The 16,129-nt window shown below is 37.2% G+C and overlaps 1 protein-coding gene across 1 annotated transcript in view; it reads left to right on the top strand.

The window, feature by feature from the left end:
• The window catches only part of LOC144351919 (uncharacterized), an 18,535-nt gene extending 2,406 nt beyond the window's left edge, over nucleotides 1-16,129 (top strand). The window contains exon 3 of the mRNA XM_085504266.1: nucleotides 11,843-16,129. Within this exon, the coding sequence (XP_085360392.1) occupies nucleotides 11,843-12,987 (1,145 nt within the window). The 3' untranslated portion in view covers nucleotides 12,988-16,129. The remainder of the gene's footprint in view (nucleotides 1-11,842) is intronic.

Below are 16,129 nucleotides of genomic sequence, written 5' to 3'. Positions count from 1 at the left end.
TTAAAGATGTTTACAGTACATTTCGATAATTTCGGAATCAATATATAATGAAAAAAAATACTTAAATATAATTGTTTTTTTAACAATATGGTGTGATCTGATGAAATAATGCCATGGCATTTAAGACGAAGTTTTTTGAAAGTCATTTCATTTTTGATGTTATTGATGATGACACTTTTTCTCTAATGAAATTTGTCTCACGTGAAGTAATTTTTTTTGTTAAAACCCTAATTTTGTCTTTTGTCACTTAGAATAGAATTTTATTCCAGACATAATTGCTTGCCATGGTCAAATGTGTGAAAAAGTACATAACAATAATTTGAAAAAAAATGTTAAAACCAAGCTTAACTCATTGGCTGAGTAAGGTACTGTAAAATACTTTATTTTAGCCGGAATTAATAATTTATTACTTTTTGGGTGTCTTGTATGGAATTTTTTTTCACTGATTTTTGATAAGTTGAATGAGAAATATAGGCAAAAAGGTATATTCAATGCATTTTATTTTCACTGAATTATGCCTTAAGCGAAAATTAATTCCAAGCGAAAATAAAGTATTTTACAGTAGTTGTTAATGAACTTGTCATTGCTAGTCGTAACATCATATTTTAAAAAACTAGCCAAAGCAGATTTATTTTTCTGAACTAGTAAATTATCACTACATGTATGCATTGAAGCTATAATACATTGAGTTATAGGTATAGTTTTAAGTACCAGTTGCGATTTGAGTGGTTCCCTCATACATTAGGTATGGTGTTCCATATACAGAGTTAAAACTGGAAGTGTTGTGGTCATCACTGTGACAGGCTCCACCAAGACAAATCCTACTTAAAGTTGAACAAAAAAAAAAGTACCTATACCTACCCTGCTTTAATGAACAGGCCACAGATGGAGATATAAAAACTATTGGTCGTTATTTTTCATCCACTAACATGTGTCTTTGGGTGAACATTGTTGTGGCAGTTCAAGCCAAATTTTGAACTACTGAGTAATAATAATAATAATAATAACTTTATTGCCTCCGTGTAAAAAGATTTACATAGGATTTACAGCAAAAAATAGTTTTAAAATAATAACAAGATATATGTAAAAATATTGTAAAAAAACAAAACAAAAGAACATACTAGTATTTAAATGTTAAATGAATCTTTGTGTTGTGTAAATATAATTGGCAAGTTCTATAATTATGCCAGGATCTTTGCTTGAGCGTATATATGTGAACTGTATATTTTTATTTTTGGATGAAAGTAGTGTCATAATATTTTGGATGAACTTTTCCCTGTGTGTGTTATATTTTGGGCAATTCAATAGAAAATGTTCTTCATCTTCAATTGAATTTGTGTCACAATGCGTGTGGCTACATATATATATACAATGCATTATGGAAAAGAATTTCTCATTGTATATACGGTAATAGAAAATTATACTATTATAAAATTCCATGTCAAAATTGTATTAGGATTTGTATGAATAAAAATATATGACTTTTTCATCGTTGACCACTTAGTAAAATTTTGAGATATGAAGAAATAATGTCACCACAGAAACCAGTGTACAATTTTGGTCAGTGTCCAGTGACCCTGATTTTTGTTGTTGTCATTTTCAATATTTTCTGCATAAACCTACTATAATAATGAAAGTAGGATGAACATGATATAGTAGCCTTTGACTCAAACATCATTCATGTTTAATTGAAACTGGTTGATGTTGAGATAGTACATACTGTAGACTACTTTCTTTTTTAGCTGGAATTAATTTTTGCTGGAAAGACTTTTTGAGTGTTTTCTATGGAGTTAATTTTCACAAGTTGAATGTAAAATATAGGAAAAATACATATTCACTGGATTTTATTTTCACTGAAAATTTCCTTCTGCGAAAATAGAGAAAATTAATTTCAAGTGCAAAATAAATTATTTCACAGTAGTTGTCATTGTGATAGAAAATTGGTCACTAATCCCTGTTATGTATGTAGTCCCAAAACACTGAATATGTTTTTTGTGTTAAAATGGACTGCATCTGACTGACTTCATCTGTCTCCGTAAATAGATCTGCATAATTTTTGTGATATTTAAAAAATTGGATCAAGACCTGGACATAATGGAAAATAATATGATTATAATTATAAAAAATACATAAAAAAATGCATTTTGGTGGAAAAAATTATGTGATTAAAAGGGGAAACTATGTCTTTGAGAATTGTATTCATTTTCTAAAAAAAAACTTAGATGTAGCTAATTTAATAAAAATGGTTAGGACAAAGGTCTATATTTTGAAACTGTCTTTTGTTTACCGTAGCTATAATAATAAGCGTATGTATGTGATATGAAAACAGTAGTACATGTTTCTATTTGGCATCGAGGCACACGTTCGTACAAAATTAAATGTTTCTTCCTCATTGATGATCCAACTTATTTTCTGTGACAAACAAATAAACCAGATTAATTAAAAGTGAGATGTGCAATTTTTTATCACTGAAATAAAACTACAATGTATCATAAGATCTGTACATTCTACTATTCTATTGTTCTCTGATGAGTCTGACATTATACACTACGGTATACACGGCTCTAATTAAAAATATTGTGGAATCATAACTATCTCATACTTTATTATCACAAAAATTCTTTAATCCTCTGAACGCCACATCTTTTTCCCACTCAAAATGGGGATAAATTTGTTCTCAATATTTTCGGTAATTTTCACTGAATTTAAACCTAATTTTTGACTAAACAGACAAAATATGGCACTCCTTCTAGTTTTTGATGAAAATGAAAAGAAATTTTCATCAATATTTTCTGTGAAAAAGAAATTATTTTGTGGATAGTGCCCAAAATTTGACTTTGGCACTCAACATGTTAGTACTGATGTTCAGTACATGACATAAATAAACATAGTATTTTAGCAGAACTCTAAAACTGTCAGCTATCATTATGTAAACAGTTGTTGTCATGTTAGCCCTCTATATGTACAGACATTTCTGCTTTATAGCATTCCTTATATTTGTTTTGTTCTTGTTACATATTATTATTATTATTAATCCTTTATTTCAGGCCAAAAAGTCCCATATTAAATACATAACAAACACGAACACTAATAAATACAACGTCTAAGATTAGTCCAAAATTTGGATAAGAAAAAACTGTCAGAGTTGACACAAGTACGAATTAAAGCATTATCACTCATAAGTAGGTGCTGACTGAAGTTATATAATGCCTTGCGCTGAAGAGATTCAAAGTTGAAAATATTTCTATTCGTTATATTACATACTGAAACATCTACAAGTGATAACACTTGGATGTCTGTCATGAATAAATTTGTATTAATATGGTATATTGAAAAAAAAAATGCATATTATGTCAACAAACTATTGCTTAAAACAATGCTGCATGAAGAGAAATAAGTCATGGTAAATGAGACTTTGTTTCATCCACTGTTAATTTGTTTCTATGACATAATTTGGAACAAATACTATTTTTGAGTCTTTGCGCTTATATTGGTATAGTTAATTTGAAATTTTTTATCTTTGAATAGACTCAGCCAATGTGAGTGATATGTGAGGGTCACTTTAATCTATACTTCCTCCTTAGGGGTTGCACGTTACATTGTGATTTATTCAAGTTTAGACATGTACTGTGTATATATGGTGTCATCAATAATGCCATTATTTTTCTTCTGACATTTTGATGAAACATACTTGCAAGTTTTAATGTATTTTGTATAATTTCATTTCAGTCTTGGAGCAAATATACATCAATTTTTATTGTCTTTTTGACTTCAAAAACAAATTTTGAATAGTCTGGAAAGTTTATACAAGTTTATTTTGAAAGAGCTGACAAAAGTTGATATTGGTGTTAAGTATTTGTGACTTATTTAATAATAATTTTTATTCAACCGTTGTATCAGCACCATGAAAACAGTAATACATATCTTTAAATTATTTTTATATATTGCCATAACAATAAACAGGATAAATCAGTCAGGCTTCAACAATCTGAATGATAAACAATGAATCCATATCTTTTATTGAATAGACTTTTTGAGTGTTTTGTATGGAATTTATTTTTACTGATTTTTGACAAGTGGAATGTAAAATATATTCACTGGATTTTATTTTATTTTACTGAATCTTTCCTTCAGCAAAATTAGTGAAAATTAATTCCAAGCGAAAATAAAGTATTCTACATTGCTTCAAGATCAATTTATTCTACAAACAACCAAACAACTTACTGAACTAAACAACAGCATGTTATATGTTCAACAATATTTTACATTGAAAAAATATATGCAATACAGTATTCAAAAAGTAAAAAAAAATATAATGTTTTTCTCATCATTGTGTGTGTGAGTTTGAAACCTGCACCTCATTCATTTTTAGCTCTGTTGCGACTTTGATGAACACAGCTAATCATATTACTGATTGTCTGTCTGTCCGCTGTCATCCACTCAACTTTCTACTTTTTTCAACTGATTGATTTGATGATTGGTGCATATGAAACTTGGGGTTATGAGGCCTGGGATATTTTTTCAGAGACATCAAAATCGCTGAGACTGACCGCGTCGCTCGTTTTTTCGCGTACCGAGACGTCGAGTAGGTGGCGGTGGTTTACCCGATTTTACTGGCTACAGCGAGGCTGTGCCCCTGGAGGTCTTTCCTCCTATGTGGCCCGTTGCGGGTCCCTTTGTAGATCCTTCCTCACACGGCGCCGGGTTTGCCTCCGAGATGAGGGCTTTGGTCGGGGCAAACTGCGTCCCTGGCAGGCCAGGTAGATCAGACGCAGTTGGAGCGAGCAGTCTCCACTGCAGCCCCTCGGTGGGCAAGCAGGAAGAAACACGAAAGCATCGCTTGCATTCAAACACGTCTCTTCTGGGGAACCCCCCATTCCCAGCCACGGCTCCCCTGCTGATTTGGGTGAGGCCGAGGCTCAGGCTAGTTGCACCGGGTCTCCTCTGGGGCCTCGGGCACCGAATGCCAATGGGGATGCTGGCAGCCAAGCCTCCGATTTCGGGGCACGGCTTTCGGGTCAGGGCACACGTTGAACCTCCCCCCTGCTTTCAGCCAGCCAGGGTTCGTCGCACGGTAATGGTACAATGGTAACGATTTTACCTTTGTGTCCGGTCTCCGCTGTGGGTTTTGACTCCCTTCTTTTCGACCCACGAGACACACATGAGACGCACAGTCGAACATGCTCTCTTTCACATATTTAACTTGAAGGGAGACAGTTCGCTCGCGTCGGATACAGCCAGTATCTCGGGCGGTCCCTCAGAGTCCTTCATTCGTAACGACTCTGTGAGCACACCAGTAGGGTGGATGCGGAGTATCATCGATCCTAGTGATACGATGTAAATACCCCCACCCTTGATCCTAAGGCGACCACTTACGGTTACTTCAACGTGCATCGGGATCCAAAGCAACCCCGTCGGCACGCCTCTCCCTGTCCGGCTGAGTGTGGAGTGGGACGTAGAGCGTGCAAACGGTGTTGATGGGCGGACGTTGGTCAGCCGCGGAGGAGGTAATGCTTAAGGCCCCTGAGGGGGGTTAAAATCTTACGCAACACTTTCCGCTGGACCGCACACCACCTTCCAGGGGTGAGGAACAGTCTGGCAGATGCCCTTTCAGGGCGGCTCCTTCTCCAGAACACAGAGTGGCTGATACCCCAGTGGGTAGCTGTGGGACGGTTCAAAGATAGACTGGTTGGCCACACCCTGGAACGCCAAGCTCCCGACATACATAACACTCCTGCCGACTCCAGGAGCCTGGACCAACCAGGGTCGCTTTGCTAACCCCGTGGACCCACCTAGTTGTGTACGTCTTTCCTCCCCATCCCACTAGTTCACCGGGCACCGGAGAAAACTTTGACAGGTGCACACCTGCATATTGCCATTGGTCGCACCCAGTGGGCCAACCAAGGCCTAGTTTCCACTTCTGTTGGAAATGCTAGTCGAAACACCAGTAGTGCTTCCGGACTTACCGGACCGGCTGTCCCAACCGGACGGCACACTACCAACTGTAGCAGCGGGTTCCACTTACACGCATAGAGGCTCTCAGTAGACCCGCCCATATGAAAGCTTTATCTGATCGTTGGCTACAGGTCGGCCTTGTCCCCCAACGTTGAGAACGTTTCGGGAACAAGACTAGCCGATTGTCCTATTATTAGGAGACTATTTACTGCTGTCCAGACGCTGAGACCCCGTACAAGGGAACCGCCCAACTGGGATTTGTCGGTTGTGTTATCCGCTAAGCAGACTGCCCTTTGAGCCTCTCCGATCAGCACCACTCAAATTTTTGACGTGAAAAATACTGGCCCTCGCCTGAGGTAGATGCCGGCCAGAGCTGGGGGCACTGTCCCCCTCGGACGATGTACCGCCGTTATGGACAATCAAGTTGTGCTAAAGACATGAATCGGGTTTCTCGCCAAAGAACCAAATCCCAGGACACGATCCTCACCCGATCGTCATCCCCCGGCTGTCAAATTTTGTCGCCCAGGAAGGTCAGGAGGAATTGCTTCTCTGCCTGGTTCGAGCACGGAGTTGCTACCAAAACCGTACCTTAAGGATTCAGGGCGGGGTGCCAGGCACATGTCTTCATGTTACGGCCCAGGCAGGCAGGATAGGCTGGCCTCCCCGCTTCCATCACCAGGTGTACTGTATTACTGTATTGTATTAGAGGTCTATAATACTTTAACTTCCTGGACACAGAGCTTGCAGAGACACCAAGTATGAGCGCATGTGGTCTGTGCGATTGCTAACTCACTTGTGCTAGCGTCAGGCGCCCCCTCCTCGAGCACACACTGTGGGCAGGCTTCTGGAGAACGCAGAACGTCTTTATCAACTACTACCTACTACCTAAGAGACACCAAATCCATTTAGGTTGGGTCCCGTCGTAGTGGGTCAGAATTGGTTTGCTGACCCAGCCCGAACGACCACATAGGTCCCTGCGCATAGACGGTAAGTCAGTCTCGGCATTTTTGTGGACAGATTTCTCTACCATCAGCACTCCCTGGAAGCTCCCAGGTCCCGCATTTCGGCCTATGCAGAACTGTTTCAGTCTTTACTTCGAAAGCTCCGGTATTGGGTTGGCATCTAGCTTTCTCGGGCACACCGAACCCTGTCACTGTAGCAGCGGGTTCCACTTACACGCGTAGAGGCTCTCAGTAGACCCGCCCATACGAAAGCTTTATCTGATCGTTGGCTACAGGTCGGCCTTGTCCCCCAACATTGAGAACGTTTCGGGAACAAGACTAGCCGATTGTCCTATTATTAGGAGACTATTTACTGCTGTCCAGACGCTGAGACCCCGTACAAGGGAACCGCCCAACTGGGATTTGTCGGTTGTGTTGTCCGCTAAGCAGACTGCCCTTTGAGCCTCTCCGATCAGCACCACTCAAATTTTTGACGTGAAAAATACTGGCCCTCGCCTGAGGTAGATGCCGGCCAGAGCTGGGGGCACTGTCCCCCTCGGACGATGTACCGCCGTTATGGACAATCAAGTTGTGCTAAAGACATGAATCGGGTTTCTCGCCAAAGAACCAAATCCCAGGACACGATCCTCACCCGATCGTCATCCCCCGGCTGTCAAATTTTGTCGGCCAGGAAGGTCAGGAGGAATTGCTTTTCTGCCTGGTTCGAGCACGGAGTTGCTACCAAAACCGTACCTTAAGGATTCATGGCGTGGTGCCAGGCACATGTCTTCATGTTACGGCCCAGGCAGGCAGGATAGGCCGGCCTCCCCGCTTCCATCACCAGGTGTACTGTATTACTGTATTGTATTAGAGGTCTATAATACTTTAACTTCCTTGACACAGAGCTTGCAGAGACACCAAGTATGAGCGCATGTGGTCTGTGCGATTGCTAACTCACTTGTGCTAGCGTCAGGCGCCCCCTCCTCGAGCACACACTGTGGGCAGGCTTCTGGAGAACGCAGAACGTCTTTATCAACTACTACCTACTACCTAAGAGACACCGAATCCATTTAGGTTGGGTCCCGTCGTAGTGGGTCAGAATTGGTTTGCTGACCCAGCCCGAACGACCACAAGGGTCCCTGCGCATAGACGGTAAGTCAGTCTCGGCATTTTTGTGGACAGATTTCTCTACCATCAGCACTCCCTGGAAGCTCCCAGGTCCCGCATTTCGGCCTATGCAGAACTGTTTCAGTCTTTACTTCGAAAGCTCCGGTATTGGGTTGGCATCTAGCTTTCTCAGGCACACCGAACCCTGTCACTGTAGCAGCATTTTTAGCTTCTTGCTCCGGGGAAAGCACAGGCAAGGTAAGACACCACCCTTTTTGGGTCTTAGCTAAGGTGTTGAATGATTATTGTAAAGTGTTCCATCCCGGACTGGGAAAAGACTTTCATCATGTTTCTGTTTGCTCGGAAAACCCGCCACCTTTTGGCGTCTGACTCTGCCTACAGTTCAAAATAGTCATTTTGACTAACTGGAGTCTATGGTGGGTAATTGAACATAGTGAATTTAGGCAGAGGGTTCTCCGAAAATGCCTATTCACATACCCACCATAGACTCCGCCCCCCCAACCACCCCACTCTTTCCGTAGCATTGGTCTAAGTCCTCGATGCAGAGAGAGAAACAACCAGAGTGAGTATCCAGCCTTAATGGCGCCGCCATATGGGCTCGGTCAATTGGTTCGTGACGTAAGGGATTCTATCTCTCTGTCATTGGCAGAGTGGCTGATTAATGCCGACAGTTCAAAATAGTCATTTTGACTGACCGGAGTCTATGGTGGATATGAACTATGTGAATAGGCGGGTTCAAAGAACCCTCTGCCTAATTTCGTGTTGAAATCTTCAATTCTCCAATTTTGATGAATATTTTTGTAATTTTTGGTAAAATTGATATTTTCGACATCTTGTTAAAAACCGCAAGTCTGATTGCTTTGATATTACATATATAGGTTCTACATGTAGACCTCTCTCAGATTTGTTCATTTTGTGATTATATCTTTAATTCTCTTATTTCGATGAATATTTTTGTCATTTTTGGTAAATTTTGAAATGTACATTGAAACGTGCAGATTTGTTTATTTTGTGATATCTTCAATTCTCTAATTTTGGCGAATATTTTTGTAATTTTTGGTAAAATGGGAAACGTGCATTGCTAACAGCGAAGCTATCTCAGTCGAGAGACTGCTTGTTTGCTCTTTCCGCTGATATTTCATGTTACGGTACTGATCATTACATTTCAATGAAACTTGGTACATAGACGTCAAAGGACAATTAATTAATATTTGTGCATATTACCGGTAATTACCTAATTTGTATAATTAGTAAATTTTCAGATTTTCTGTTTCAAGTACTAGTCTTAACATTCCAACTTGGTACATAGATATGTTCCATGACTATTCACAGACCTGATTATTAGTTTTGGGTTAAAAATCTATGCATATTAATAACCTAATTTGCATATCGATTAGCACATTTTAGGCATTTTCATTTGTTTCTCAAGTACCATACAGGAGTTCTTTCTAAGCTTTCTTTGATTTCATCTTAAGTATGTATGTAAATATTCAGTCAATGAATTTTACATGTTTTTTATCTTTTTTTTTTTTACAAATTTACATGTATATATCTTGAAAAACAATTCACTACATGACATAGCCCCTGTTCAAGACAAAGTAGTGTGTGAATCAACTGGAGTAATTTACCCTGAACAATACCCCTGAAATGTGCTTGAACTACAATACTATGTCCCTTGAAGTATAAATCAGGTTTTTGAAACAAAGATACTCTTATAATACACTTTGTGAAATTGTTTCTAGCAATATATGTTATATGTTGTGTAACCGGCCTTTAACACCGGGCCCAGGTACGCTATACCAAATGATGGTCACCACACTTATTATCATTCACAACAACTTATTTAATGATTACTAACACGAAATTATAAACTCTAAAGTCAGTCACGCCCATGCCGAGTGTACGTCACCTAAGGAGAATGTACCAACTAATTGTAACAAAACGAGGTCCACCTTGTCGGTAACCCGCAGGTTAGATTCGAGTGGCCAAATCCAATCAACCCAATTTTCCACCGAATACTTCAGGTACACTCTCACCTGTGTAACGTGTACACGATAATGGAACAACCAATAATGGCAATAGACTATTATACAACAATATGCAACACAGTGGCACCTGACTTGCGGTAATATGCACACAGGCACACCCCGGTAGGAATAGATTAAGTGCTGATCACACTAGTTAGGCAGGACATGTTCGCAGATACATTTAACAATAATATAAAATTCAATTAACAAATCACTACAGTTCACTATAATCTCTTCATATATCGGCAATAATTGCGACAGCAAGGTAGTTATCCAGCACGGCTATTTGTAGCTAACTCCGGGATCCTGGTTATACGTGTTCCGAGTCTATCGATTTCTCCCACGTGGCACGTCCCCTTACGGCGCAAAAATATAGCCCGACAACTCTGCAACTGAATTTAAATTACAGTCTTAGTGCAAGCTTTAAGGACCGACTTTTCCCACGTTTCAAATTTGGAACGACACATGGTGGAAATAGCGATATAAATATACAGTTCAATAAATATAAATTATATCCATTCCGCTACAAAACCGAGTAACGATATCATTATATGTTGTTAGATAAGACACAAAGTATGGCATAGAAATACGGTACGCATATTTTCAAGCTCCGACGTGCTGGTAGCCAGGTGTTCAAATTGCACACGATAAATACTAAAATAAATGTACGAATTACAAATATATACAACCTTTGGTAAAAGTAATGGTTTACTAAATACCTGAATTTAAATTACAGTCTTAGTGCAAGCTTTAAGGACCGACTGCTGGCAAGACAATTCCGTGGCTCACAAAAAGCGACAGGCAACCACTCCACATGGTGACCGACCGACCAACAAGTCAAAAGGGATTCGGAGAGCGCAATGCATCATGGGGTAAAACAACCCAACATTTGCATATACACATCTGTACTCGATTAGGAATCGGGTTACAGTTGTATGCATTACGTACATGTAAAGTTTGAATGAAATTTGTCAATGCATCACAGAAAACAGACAAATACATCGTTTTCACTTATTTGTTTTTTACTCAAAATGACATATTTTCACCCACAGACATTGATTGTCATTGTGTCTATCAATATATGTAATATTTTGAGCATTATCTACATATGAAGTTTGTATGAAATTCAAGATTTTTTGTTGTTATGGTTTTCCCCCTCTTTATTGTCATGTATCAAAATCCACTACAAGTTTAATAATTAAGATTATTATCACTTATTTTTCCTTTTTAGTGATTATTTTTTCCATTTTAGATTGAAAACAAGATGCAGGACATATGTGATGCGTTTGGAATGTTTCAATTGGATTCCCTGTGTCTGCATGGACATCTTTTTAAAAAGCAAATTTGCTGCTGCTTGTTTGTAGGGCTTTGTTTTTTGGCTATAGCTGTAAATACTTTATAATAATCCTTATTTCAATTTATACATTGGATGCAATGTTAACAATGTTACAGTGTCTTCTTCATTAGTGTCACATTATTACATGCCTTTACTTTCTTGCAAATGTAATACATATAGGAAAATATGTCTCCATGTACGGACTGTGTTGGAGAACATCTTAAGATGGCGACACAGTCATAGGATTGTTTTGGAGACTGTTATTCATGTAAACTATCTGAGATCCATATAATAAAAATATTACTGGTACAGCCCACATATAGCTGGAGAACATTTGCCAAATTTAAGGAGAGCATATATATCCACTAGTATATATCCACTAATTTTTCAAGCACTGATGGAGTGATATTTATTAGATAAATAATAGTGACATATTTATTTTTTCCCCCCAACAGAGATCAGCTTCATCGTCACATGTCGACCAACTGAAAAATCCAAAGAACTAGAATTGAGTGGAGAATATGAGCTGATACTAGATTGTGTCAAGATATCCTTGGCTAATGTAGGTGCTGATCATGTCCTGTATGCCTGGCCTTATCGGTATTTGAGACGGTATGGCAGAGATCGTACATTGTTCTCATTTGAAGCTGGCAGAAAGTGTAAAAATGTTCAAGGATTGTTTGAGTTCAACACAACAGAAGGAAATGATATATTTTATAAAATAGAGGACTATGTTAGCAGAATGAAGCCGATGCATGATACAACTTCCACGGTAACTGCACCACAACATGCTAAGAATTCTCCCACACTTGGACAACCAATAAACCGCAGTCTTCCACCAGTACCCACACCTGTACTCCCACCTGTACCTCCGAATGACAGTGAAGCTAAAGATAATACAATTTTGCGACCTCGAAGCACAGCAGAGTATGCTAATCAAAGTCCAAAGGTACGTAGACAGACTGACCCTTTGATGAAGAAACCTGGTCAAAATCAATCACCGAAAGACAGGAAGTCTATGAATCCTAAGCCTGGACCTCCAATCCCACCAAAACCAAAGCTTGAGAAAGTAAACAGTGTACCAATGTGCCGTGTTGTGGAGCAGAATGAATACTCTGTTGCTGTCGAACAACAAGATAGATGGCAGAAATGTGGTCGTAACATCAACATTCATCAAGAACAACTATTTGATCCCAAGCATGAAGACTATGACATACCAAAAGCTGGTGAAAACTTTCCCCACCCTCCCCATAGTAGTGAGATATATGGAGATGCCAGCACAGAAGAGCAACAATCGGAAACTTATGATCATCTTCAGCTTAACCCTATGAAAAAGAAACAATCTGCGGCAGTTGGCAGGCAAACACTAACGTATGATACATTAGAACAACTGTCTAATCAGTCATCTATTAAAGTGTTGACTGAAGATGTAGAGTATGACAGAGTTGGTGGTATTGATATGGAAGACCAACCTGTGGAGCTAGAGATGGATGGCGAAGGTTATTTTACTAGTCAGAAATGTAACACTCCTCCTGTGGCCAGCGTCAGCGAACCAAACCAAGACATTGATGATGACGTATATGCAACTATAGTTGAATAGAACTGAGAAGATTAAAATTAGCCTGCTATTCTGTGCAACATACACAATGTATAGTAAAGAGTGGCAGTAAATAGGATAACAGTTCACTGTAGTATAAATTCAAATTATGTTATTTTATGCGATGATCTAAGATACACTTTACTCTTGCGCAAGATGTCTCAAGAATATATTGCTTTGACACATAACAGTAATAGTTAATACAAGAAAAAAAATGGGACAAAGAGTTAAAGTTGTTCAGTGAGTTGACCACAAAATTGATATATCTTGCATGGAACTTAATTGCTTGCTCCTTTGCTGCCCTTGATAATTGTTTAGTTTTTTTTTGGCCAAACAACAATATTTCCTGAACAATCTTAATTTTCAAAACTTTCTGGAAGCATGGTATTTATTATATAAAAAAAAGTAATTATCTTCATTGTATTCAAAGGAGTCGATTGAAGAGGTACAGGAACATGGAGTAAAGATCTCACAGACATCACAGTTGAACTTAAAGGATTTTATAGCCTTCTTACCACCAGACTTTCTCACCCATTTTTCTGCACTTTTTTATTGTATATTCTTCAATATTGCTGGAAACAAACCCTAATTTTGGAGGTGGCAGATAAAATTTGAATCGACTTTCAGTTTTTACTCAAGAAATGTTGCTATTCTTTCTCCAATTTGTTGAAAGAAACTGCAGACTATAGTCCTTACTCTTTTGTGAATTTGTAATGAAAAAGAGAGAAATGGTGATGAAAACGAGCAATAATGAAGCATTAGTTAGGTAGACAAGCAGCAAAATGAATGGTATTTTGTATTTGTATGACAGAGATATTGGAATTGAAAACTGCTTCTTTATAAATATTTGAATCATGAATGTGCTGGTCGCAAATCATTTATTTCTTAACAGTATTAAGTAGTAACATTTTGTGCAGCAGTTCTATTATATATCAGTTGTCAAATTTACTACTGTTTTTTTTCTAAATTATAGAATCTAGTTCCAAGAGCTTTGCTAAAAGAAAAATTGTTTTTGGAAGAAAACACAGTTTATAGAAATGTGGAAAAATGTGGAAATGATAAACATGGTTACCGGTAGTCTTAATCTAGCCATGTGATTGGCTGAAGCAGGTTCTTATATCTGGCACTAGAAGACATGTGATCCTGCCCTGGAACTGAATAACCTGGGTTAAATATCTAATTGAATTGATATGTGAGCACTATTCATAGTGTTTGCGGGTGTATGATCAACTGATCAAAACAGGGAAACTTGGTACAAGTACAAGTACTAATACGAATTTTTGCCAAAAATGGTAATATATTGAACATACATATTTTTGCATACATAGTTTTCAAATCAAACATGTGACATTGACACCATGTATTTTTTTTCACCTCTCAAAATAATTCAAATACCAGTTTACAAAAGTCATAGTGAAAACCAGAGTATTATGTTTTCAGAATTATTATACTATTAGGTGTACTAGTAGTATACTCCAAGAAAAGACGAGAATTGCAAATTTACACATAGCAACAGGATATATGGTAAACATGATTTTGTTGCATATTTTTTGTACAAGCATGTTATAATGAGATTATAAACAGTACACTCAGGTATTTGGTAGCGAATATAAGACCTATCTGGGTAAATTTAGCATACCGGTATTTTGGGAGCAGATAATATCCCCATTTATTTTCTCCCACTATATATGCTAATTTTACCCAGGGAGGTCTTATATTGGCTAGTAAATACTCCTGCTTGCCGTTTATAACTGTTAAATAGACAAGATATTTTTTGATTTTTATACCAATTACCAATTGACTCTGAAGCTCCCAGAAATTTAAAAATTCAAGATTATTATCACAAATGTACTACAAATTTTCAAATGAAGAAGGTATCATTCCAAATTTTGATGTTTTATATTTATGCAGATATTTCAAGTTGTTCATATCAACGATTAAAAGATTTTAAATCAAGACTATTAATGCTATTTCCTTCCAGTGAAATTTTACTACCTTGGCTACTTACTTTTTTATACAACAAATAATTAACCTATCCATGCAGTTTCACAGAAGTCATTTGATTTGCATTCTTGCCAATAGAATATGCAAATAGAATATTCAGGCAGAAAATTTACTTTAAATACATTTTTTTGTTTTGATTAAATATACTGTGGGAAAGAATCTTTTGTTATTTTTTATCTTTCAAATTTAAATAAAACAGAAAAGCTAGCAATGTTATTCTAACGCTTGATTAACACACATTTTTTTGAAAACATAAATGAAAGAAAAAATATTTTTATGTTGATAAGAACACTATATATTTTATAATCTCAATGTTGAAACACAATGATTATAGTCCTGTATATGAATATGGGCTCTGAAATTTAGCTCATTGAAAAAACTTCCATACATGTCCAGGTGACATTATGGCAGTCCGTCATATGACATAATAATCAAGATATGATCAAAATATCCACAAACATTTTAAATTCTCATTAACAACATTAAAAATATTTGATGCAAAAAACACATTTATATATATGATATATATTTCTAGAAATTAGATGTGCTCTCATTTGTTGGTTTATATATTTTACTGTTGAACAAATACTATGTATGTATATATAACATAAATGTTAACAAAACTGAATTTTCAGGACAAACAAATATATGTCCAAAAAATATAGTATGAGGTTATCGTAGAGCTTGTTTATACAAATAACATCGTGAGATATCCTGATTTTCGTACTCTTGATAAAGAGTCACACAATTTTGTTTCCCGTGCACTGTTTGAGTACACATGGATTGATGATGTTTAGCATGCATATTGCTACATTTAGAGTGAATTGTTACATTGATATTCCACATAAAACATATACACCATGGTAATGTGATGATAACTTTACTTAGTACTTTTAAACTTATTATTTTTTGCAGACATGAAATCATTTTTATTTTGCTGGTCAAATCAATTGTAAAGCCAATTTTTTTTTTTTTAATTTAAAGTAATTTGATGGTTATTTACTAGATTTAGTAGATTTCTTGCAGTATTGTATACATACGTGTCCATATGTATGAATAGTAAAATCGTCTGATTTTTAAATTGTGAGAATGTTAACTGAAAATGTAATCATAATACTAATAAACCATGAATAAATTATAA

The sequence above is a fragment of the Saccoglossus kowalevskii genome, chromosome 10 (genome assembly GCF_978046115.1).
Source record: "Saccoglossus kowalevskii chromosome 10, keSacKowa6.1, whole genome shotgun sequence".
Lineage (NCBI taxonomy): Eukaryota > Metazoa > Hemichordata > Enteropneusta > Harrimaniidae > Saccoglossus > Saccoglossus kowalevskii.
The sequence above is the reverse complement of the archived record's forward strand: the minus strand, read 5'-3'. Positions and strand labels throughout refer to the sequence as shown.